This window comes from Morus notabilis, unplaced genomic scaffold (genome assembly GCF_000414095.1).
Source record: "Morus notabilis unplaced genomic scaffold, ASM41409v2 Scaffold523, whole genome shotgun sequence".
Classification (NCBI taxonomy): Eukaryota; Viridiplantae; Streptophyta; class Magnoliopsida; order Rosales; family Moraceae; genus Morus; species Morus notabilis.
The window spans coordinates 266037-275433 of record NW_010360304.1 but is presented as its reverse complement, the minus strand read 5'-3'; the positions used below and the strand labels follow the sequence as shown (position 1 = coordinate 275433).

General features: G+C 37.2%; 1 protein-coding gene across 1 annotated transcript; it reads right to left on the bottom strand.

Annotated features, from left to right (window-relative positions):
- Nucleotides 1–2679: 2679 nt before the first annotated feature.
- On the bottom strand, nucleotides 2680–6494 carry LOC21392244 (protein DCL, chloroplastic). The gene is made up of 3 exons (XM_010096359.2): nucleotides 6090–6494; nucleotides 4022–4136; nucleotides 2680–3002 (listed from the first exon to the last, which is right to left on the bottom strand). The coding sequence occupies exons 1-3, from the start codon at nucleotides 6455–6457 to the stop codon at nucleotides 2835–2837; spliced, it is 651 nt and encodes a 216-aa protein (XP_010094661.2). The 5' UTR covers nucleotides 6458–6494; the 3' UTR covers nucleotides 2680–2834.
- Nucleotides 6495–9397: the final 2903 nt, after the last annotated feature.

The following is a 9397-nucleotide window of genomic DNA, read 5'->3' as shown; positions in this document are numbered from 1 at the left end:
TGTAAACTAGCAAAATTTTTTGCCTTACCTTTTTCCAAAAGTATTTCTATGTCTCTTGCACCATTTGACTTAGTTCATTCTTAAGTGTAGGGTCCATCTACTATTGCTACAAAAGGGGATCTAGATATTATGTCTCTTTCATTGATGATTGCATTCGTTATTGTTGGGTTAATCTTTTGCAACGTCATTCTGACTTTTTTAGTATTTTCAATACCTTTCGAGCTATGGTAAAAACTCAAAATTCGGCTATCATTAAGTGTTTTAGATGTGATTTGGGAGGGGAGTATACTTCTAATGCTTTCTCTGAATTACTTGCTTTAGATGGAACCATTCACTAAAGTTCTTGCACAGATACTCTGGAGCAAAATAGTGTTGCTGAAAGGAAACATTGGCATCTTATTGAGACTGCTCGTTCTCTTTTATTGTCAACCTCTGTTCCTAGTGTCTAGGGAGAAGCAATCCTTACTACTACTCATTTGATTAATAGGATTCCAATCTCACATAATTCAGATTTGTCACGTTTTGAGAAATTGTATGGATATGCTCCTAATTACTCTTCATTGCGTGTTTTTGGGCCAACTTGTTTTGTCCTTTTGCCTCATGTTGAGCGTAGTAAATTGTCCTCGTGTTCCGCCATTTGTGTCTTTTTGGGTTATGGTGCAAGTCAAAAGGGATATGGCTGTTTTGATCCAGTTAGTCAAAAATTATACGTCTCTCGTCATGTTAAGTTTCTTGAGCATATACCTTTCTTTTCTATTCTTGCTAGTCCTCATAATATGACTACATATGATCTCATTCATATTGATCCATTCACTCTCGATACTGATGTTGTCCCACCTCCTGTTTCACACTCACCCGCTCTCACTTCAGATCTTGATTCTTGTAGAGTTCCCATTGATAGTTCAATAGTTACTGGTACCTTGGCTCCCAATACTTATGATGCTCCCTCTCCTCATATGGCCGCCCAATCACCACCTAAGACTTTAGTTCCTCCACCTACTCAACCTGTACGTATCCGTAAGTCCACTCAGTTACCAGATTTTGCTTACTCATGTTATTCGAGCTCGTGTATTTCTTTCTTAGCTTTTATTCATCGTATCTCTGAGCCTTTGTCCTATAGCGAGGCAATTTGTGATCTACTTTGGCAGCAAGCTATGGCTGAGGAACTTACTACGATGTACTAGACATACACGTGGGATTTAGTACCTCTTCCGTTAGGTAAATGAGTGGTTGGTTCTTGTTGGGTTTATAAAATCAAAGCCAAGTATGATGGATCTATTGAAAGCTACAAAGCCCGGTTGGTCGCTAAGGGATATTCTCAGGAGTACGGTATGGATTATGAGGAGACTTTTGCTCATGTTGCAAAAATGACTACTGTTCGCACCCTCATTATAGTTGCCTCTGTTCGTCGATGGCACATATCTCAGATGGATGTTAAAAATGCCTTTTTGAATGGTGACCTTCAAGAAGAAATTTACACGGTACCTCCTCCAGGCGTTCCCCACCAACCTAGTGAAGTTTGCAGGCTTTAAAAGCTCTTTATGGTCTCAAGCAAGTACCTCGAGCTTGGTTTGCTAAGCTTTCTATATCACTTCACTTGGGTTACGTCCTAGCCATCATGAGTCTGCCTTATTTATCAAATGTACTGCTGCTGGTCATATTTTGCTTTCTTTGTATGCTGATAATATGATTATTACTGGTGATGATGTTGATGGGATTGCAGCATTGAAGTTGGCTTTAGCTCATTGCTTTGCAATGAAGGATTTGGGCTCGCTACGTTACTTTCTGGGTATTAAGGTCACCTCCTCTCCAGAAGGTTACCTTCTTTCTCAGTCTAAGTATATAACTGACATATTTTAGCGTGCTCGTCTTACTGATAATAAGACTGTTGACACACCTCTTGAACTTAATGTTCGGTATTCGTCTTCTGATGGTTCTTCTTTGCCGGATCCTACCTTATATTGTACAGTTGTTAGTAGCTTAGTTTATCTCACCATCACTCATCCAGATATTGCACATGTTGTTCATGTGGCTAGTCAGTTTGTTACTTCACCTACTACTGTCCATTGGGCTGTTGTTCTTCATATTTTGAGGTCTCTCCGTGGTGCTCAGTTTCAGAGTTTTTTATTTCCATCTATTTCGTCCTTAGAGCTACGTGCATACTGTTATGCTAATTGGGCTAGTGACCCTACTGATCGTAAGTCTACCATTGGCTTCTGTGTATTTTTGGGCGACTCATTTCTTGGAAGAGCAAGAAGTAAGGTGTCATTTTTAGATCGTCTAGTATCGTGCCATAGCTTCTACCACTTGTGAGATAGTTTGGTTAAGTTTGTTACTTGCATATATGAGTGTTTTTCTTTGTTGACCTACTCCATTGTATTGTGACAACAAGAGTGCTATTCAGATTGCACGCAATTTAGTTTTCCATGAGCGGACCAAGCATATTAAGATTGATTATCATGTTACTCGACATTATCTTCAAGTTGGCACTCTCACATTTTCTTTCGTTCCTTCTAATATGCAAATAGCTGATTTCTTTACAAAGTCACACTCCCCTTCGCATTTTCGGTTTTTGTCTAGCAAACTCTCGATGCTTGTTGCAACCACATCGTGAGTTTGATGGGGCATGTTAAATAACATTAGTTACTATCATTTGTCTTTATCTTTTAGTAAGAGTAGAATAGTCTTTCCATTTATTTTGTAAGTCTATATAAACATTATTTTCTAATTTGATTAATTAAGCAGTTCAATGAGAAACCCTAGCATCTTTTCTCCCCAATTGTTTCTAGATTAACAAAAAAAGTAAGCATCATAACTGACACAAATACACCCACTTAACTGCTGCGTTTAAAATGCTCTCGTATGAATCTTTCTGCATGAGAAGGATATTTCTCTCGGAGGTAGTGTCGAAGACACTTCTGGTAGGAGAAGTCAATCCACGCCCCATCAGTTCTAATGATAAATAGGCACCTTGAATTTCTGAATTGGGGATGCCGATCAACCTTAAGCGAAGAGATGAAACACAATTTTTAGTTGTATTAGCCACTTCACATATAACACAAAAACACCAGACGGATTTAAGTTATTTAAACCCGATCAACATAAGTAGAAATTGATAATGCAATGTCCCAAAGTCAAGGAATAAATCTGTTGGAGGAAAGTTCGATAGAAAGAAAGCCAAAACTCAGGAATGAAACAATCCCAACACGCCTGTACCAGCTTCTAACTGCCTAGGACAACGATTCTAGTATACCTACAAGTTTTCAACTATTAAAATATCCCGATGAGAAGAATTATCAAAATCCAGTATTTAGCTTTCCTTTTTCAATTTGTCGTTGATGGCGTGATGACGGGGTAGGTGCTTTGTGTTACTATTTCTTTTCAAGGGTATTAAGTGATATTTTGACAAAACTTGGGAGCTCTCAACGTAATTCCTCTAAGAAAATCATGTATCCGGCCCTCTAAATGAATAATCCATCATTTAACAAAACAAAAATTGTCACATTAAGAAATTTCGCAAATTAAGATAAACCATATGTTCAGATAAGTTGTCCGTTGAGATTAGATGATGTGTTCATTTTCCATGTTTCAGTTAGGTACGGGAGTCCCGGACCTTAAACTTCTTGCTTGTGCAAGCAAATTTGAACGTATTACACTCAATGAGCTCACATCCTAGAAATTGAACAGAGAAAAAGTTGCTTCTATTGGGATTAAACTTCTCATAGAGTATCCCTCACAAACTTGCACAACAAGCTCTTTAGGTGAGAACAAATAGGAAAAAAAACATGATTAACTTAGATGAAAAAGAGACCGAGTTAGAAATGGCAAATATGGCATATCAATCAATAAAGACGACCATTCTGTGACCAGACCAAATTCATGGTCTAAAGAAAAATTATGGAACACATGTAGAAGATGGAGAATTGGTTTGAATTCCACCATAAAATCACCAAGGTAAACATACGATGATCAAACAAGCAATTTCACGAAAAAAAAAAGATTGGTTTAGTCGCATCTTTACCATAATAGAATCAAGCCCACATCCAATTTTATCTTCAGAGCGTGGATGATAGGCAAGAAGCTTTTCCACCACAGCTTTCTCATCTTCAGCTGTTAGCCGTTCCCCGTCCATATACCTAGAGCACAGAAATCCATTAGGGATATTATGTATTCCCAGCAAATAAACACAAGTTTAACTTCAGATGGCTAAACTTCAGGTAACACACTAGCATAGCATGCATGAATGCAAGGAGATATCTAATATCCAAAGTCAAGCACACGGATTAGCTATTGCATTTTGTCCACCACTCTTTTTAGATTATTCGCAATGAAGACCTCAAGCATAGACATCTAGTTACCTCTTCTTTCTTTCCCTTTAACAGGTTTCTGCCATGAACGTCTTTTATGTGCAGCGATTTATTTATTTGCATTCTCAGTTTAGGAAACAAGCAAACAGGAATTCCCTATAAGTTCTAAGAAATGCCCACAGCCCAATTAGTTTCAAACAAACCATAAAACTTGAGCTTCACTGATATTTTCAAAATTATCTCGGTCTGTAATTCTTATTTCTAAAAGCTGCTTTTAGCTGAATGAGTGAAAGCAGTAGAAGTCAAGGGGTAAAAATTGCTAATTGATTGAAACTATTTTCATTGGAGAATAGTGTGGGGGTTTTTTTGCTTAATTGGTTCTAGACCTTTTCCTCTTATCGCAAACCGGTCCCCGACCTCTCTTTTCTTAGAATTTAAACCTCCAACCTCCAACCTCCTTTTCTTGTTGCCCTGTTAAGTTTCCATCCAGATACCCGTTAAACCCCATTCCTATCTCGTGTGACTCCAAGATATTTCAGGGGTTTAGTAGATTGGGCGCTGGGGCTCTGTTAGGAAGGGAAAATATGGGGAAAATCCTTTATTCTAAACTCTGGTTCCGAGCTCCAGCTAAAATCACTAAAAATATTCCCAAACCTAGAACGCGGGTGGTTTAGAGGAGAGCACAGGATTTTTCCCAAAATTTTCCTTCTCGCCTCCAAGATGAGGAACAGAGGCTTGCAAACCCTTAGAGCTTGTTTGGTAGGAAGGAAAACGTGGGAGGAGGGAAAGATGAGGGGTTAGCAAAAAAATTTGGCAGCCATAGTTGTCTGGAGGGAAAGAAAATGGAGTGAATGGATTTGAAGAGGGATTTCAAATCCCTCAAAAGAACCTCAATTTTAGTCTCTCCGAATATGAAGAGATAAGAAGTGGGAAAGATTCATACCAAACATAAATTACCGAATAAAAGAAAGGCCCTCATCATCCTCTCCATTTCCCTTGCCTAGATTATTGTCTTTGACTCTTTTTTATCTTCTTTCCCTCTTACCAAACATTGCCTTAGAACAATCATGATTCGTGAGCCATGGGAGATAATAAAACATGGTGTTTAAGATGTATTTGGATAGAGACATGACAGGACTAGACTAACTTCTGCAACAGAAAAAGGAGGTTTAAGTTTTAAATGTCAATTTAAAATAAAAAAAAATTAAAAAAAAAAAATAGTTTGGGAGCAATGTACAATAGGGGGCAAAAAAACCCCGAGTATTGTTTGTGTTGGTAAATATAACTACTTTTAAGGAGATAAACTCGTAATAATCTTTGTGTTGCGACTTCCAATTTACTACTATTATCTAGGTACTTCCAATGTCGAAATGCCCTAGGCAAATATGTGTAATTTTCATTTTGCTGTTTTGAGAAGACAATAATATGATAGGCATCCATATCGTCCGCGAAACCCTCAATAATGATGAATAGACACACCATAAGTTTTATCTATTTGCTTCGGTTTCAAAAAATGAACACAAACAATCCAAATGAATCATTCCAAAATGGTTAAACTAGTATTTGACGAGAATCTAACTCCCCCAAAAAACCATCAATTTTTTTTTTTTTAACGATTATCATTTCCATCATTTCCTGCCATTTCTCAGTGTAGCATCGTCAGTCAAAATAAAAGAAAGTAATAGACAATATATAATCTGATCAATTATAAAATAAAACAAAGCAAGAATAATATATGTGATAAAAATTAAAAAAAGGAAGAAAATGAGAAGGAAGACTTACATTCGAGAATGAAGAATATCCTTGGTAAGCAAAAGGATAGGCTCGATGTCTCTGAGGATCTCCTCCTCTTTATCTTTCCACTGTCGGCAATCAGGATCGTTCCATCTCGGATACTTGGGCGATTCCTTCACGCTCAGCTCGCCGCCGTCGTTGTCGGTTGATGAAGACGCCGCCGCCTTCTCCTCCTCATCCGGCCGAGTCGACTCGTTCGCGGCCGTGCATAGCGGCCATCGAGGCGCCGATATGCGGCCGACGGCGAGTCTGTGGTGGAGGTGAAGTCGGAGGCGGTGGAGCGGAAAGCCTCTCAGAAGAAAAGGAGCCGCCATGGGGAGTGCTTCCACTAGCTTCAGTGAGGGAAGGGAACGCATTGTGGACCTTGGTAAATTAGATCCGTCCCATGGCGAGCCCATGAGATTCTTTTGGTCCAGTAATGTAATCTTCACGTGGACTTATAGTAATGGGCTTTCAAATGTGACTTTCTTTAGGGTTAAAGAGGAAAATAACAATAACCGGTAAAGTGATTAATAAATTATAGTATATTTTTTAAAAAATAGTAAATTATAGAATAATTTAATATTTTAAGTTTTAAATATTATTAAAAACTTAAAAACATCTTTAAACTCTTTTTTTCACCACACTCTTCTCTCTTAAATATCTATTTTTTTAAAAAATAGTAAATTATAGCATAATTTTTAAAATAAGTAGTTTATAGTCAAGTCCATCATGGCTAGAACCGGTGGTCGGCTCTGGCGACTAGAGACAATTTTTCAGTAACTTATGACCGTTTTTCAGTGATTATTTTTTGACGACTGTTTAATACTGTATTTATTGGTAAATATCGTATTTACTAGTAAATATTATATTTATCCAAAAAGCTGACAACTGATTCCGGCGACCGTTTAACGTTATATTTACAGGTAAAAATTGTATTTATCAATAAATATCGTATTTACGAATAAATATCATATTTATTTAAAAATTCAGCCACCGACTCTGACAACCGTTTAATACTGTATTTACTAATAAATATCATATTTATCTGAAAATTCAGGCACTGACTCCGGCGATTGTTTAACACCGTATTTACCAGTGAATACTGTATTTATTAGTAAATACCATATTTACCAGTAAATAGCATATTTATCTAAAAATTTAAACACCGACTCCGGCGATCATTTAATATTGTATTTACCGATAAATACTATATGACGAATAAATGTTGTATTTATTAGTAAATATCATATTTATCTGAAAATTTAAATATTGTATTTACTGGTATCATATTCACCTGATTTCAAACACAAAAATTCAAAACCTCTCTTTACCGGCTTTGGAAACCAAATTACAATATATATATTTTTTTCTGAAAATTACAATAAGAAACTAAAAAGAAATGAAGAAATAAACACAAAATTCAAAAATAAATCCAACAAAAATCAACAATATATATTATGCCGTTCAGATCTTCTAGATTGGCTCTTATTTGTAGTAATCTTTATATTCGGCCAGTTGTCTAATGCCACAAGAATTAACAATACAGTTTTCAAATTCAAAGCCAGAGCTTTTCGGTCACTTTTTGGATTATTTGCCCAAAAGAATAACCAATACCATCTTCTCGTCCTTCAAGAAAATATAACGGTAATGACTTGCAGAGTTGGACACCATCACCATGAATATATATATATATATATATATATGTGTGTGTGTGTGTGTGTGTGTGTTTGATCAACATCACAACTACTTTTTTTGTTTAGACGTACTAGAGAATATCTCAAGGTCGGAAATCTCCAGATGCCGTTGTGAGGCCGGACAGGAAGGGAGAGAGAGAAAGAGATCATGACATTGAACGCGATGTCGCACCGACGGCGAATCACAACTCCGTCACTGGTCGTGGCTGTCGGATTCGGTCTTCCACGATAGATTGGTGAAGACGACGGCTAGAGAAGTGAAGAGAGAGCCGGAGTAAGCGCGATTTCTGATCTTCCACGACAGATCAGCGACGACGGTGACGAGGGAAAAGAAAGACGACAAAAATTGCGATGTTAGTTCGTGTCTCTGATCTCCTGCGACTACGGCGGCCGAGTTATCTTTAAAGAGAGAGAAATGGAGAGGTAAGAGAGAGATCCTGTAGGGGGGAGAGAGATTGTGCATGGGGGAGACAGAGATCGTGGAGGAATAGAGAGGGACGGTTTAGAATGAGAGAGAATCTGATGAAAAGGAATGGAGGCAAAATAAAATGCTAGGAGGATGGGTATATTTGGAAAACAATATTACTTTTTAGAGTGAAAAGTTAATTATGTTATAATTTATCAAGTTTTATAAAATATTGGGTGAATTTAGTATTACTTTTAAGAGAGAAAAAACACTTCTTGAGAGATCTAAAATCTAAAAATTTATTTAATAAAATAAATTTTTAAATAATTTCCGCCTAATTTGACGCTAAAAGCAGAATCAGCCTTAAAGGCTTAAAGTTGATTCTGATTTCATATGCGTGAATCAGTATTAAGTGGTTAATGAAATTTTTTATTTTCAATTTTACCCTTACTGAAATCTCAAATTTACCACCCATTTTCAATCCAGATCTCTCTACTCTACTCCATTCTCTACTCTTTGATTTGTCAGGATGAAAAGGACGATTCGCAAGGTCAAGAAACCAGACAATTCTTCCAAGGTAATGCCTCCTATTCCCCCAAAATTAAAACCCTAAACCTTAACCTCCGTTTGGTTCCCGAGAAAATTCAAAAACAAGAACAGAAACGGAATGAATTTTTAGTTAATTTTTGACTTGTTTTTCTAATTGCTGGTTCTCTTGATCTCTTTGCATTCTCCAGCTGGTTTGTCTTTCGACGACGAATTCCAATGGATTGGCTTCGAGCGTTTCGCCATCGAGATGTGCCTATGTCGCCGGGTGCGTCGTGGTGGTTTACGATGTGGATTCCGGCGCCCAATCGCACCTCATGGTTTCTCATCGAATGCCATGCCGAGACCGTTGAGCTGCGTCGCCGTCTCCAAAGATGGGCATTTCATAGCTGCTGGAGAGGTAGAAAATCAATTTCGTCTGATAAACCATTTGTATCTCTCTTGTGTCAATGTTAGCATTTCTTTATAGTTTAAAATATGTACAAGGCCATAACGCAGGAGCTTGAATTTGATGGAAATAAGAATATCCTCAACCATAATTATAAATAACTATTTCCTGCACGAATTTGTTGTCATTAGATTTTTCTTCTCCATTTTTATAAATGTATAGATTGTATAGATAAAGGCAAACATACGTGTGTGTGTGTGTGTATTTACAAGTTTTTTAT

Coding starts and splice junctions, on each gene's coding strand:
- LOC21392244 (XM_010096359.2), bottom strand. CDS start 6,457: ATGCGTTCCCTTCCCTCACTGAAGCTAGTGGAAGCACTCCCCATGGCG. Junction 4,137..6,089: donor GATATTCTTCATTCTCGAAT/GTAAGTCTTCCT, acceptor TCTGTGCTCTAG/GTATATGGACGGGGAACGGC. Junction 3,003..4,021: donor GTGGGCTTGATTCTATTATG/GTAAAGATGCGA, acceptor TCTTCGCTTAAG/GTTGATCGGCATCCCCAATT.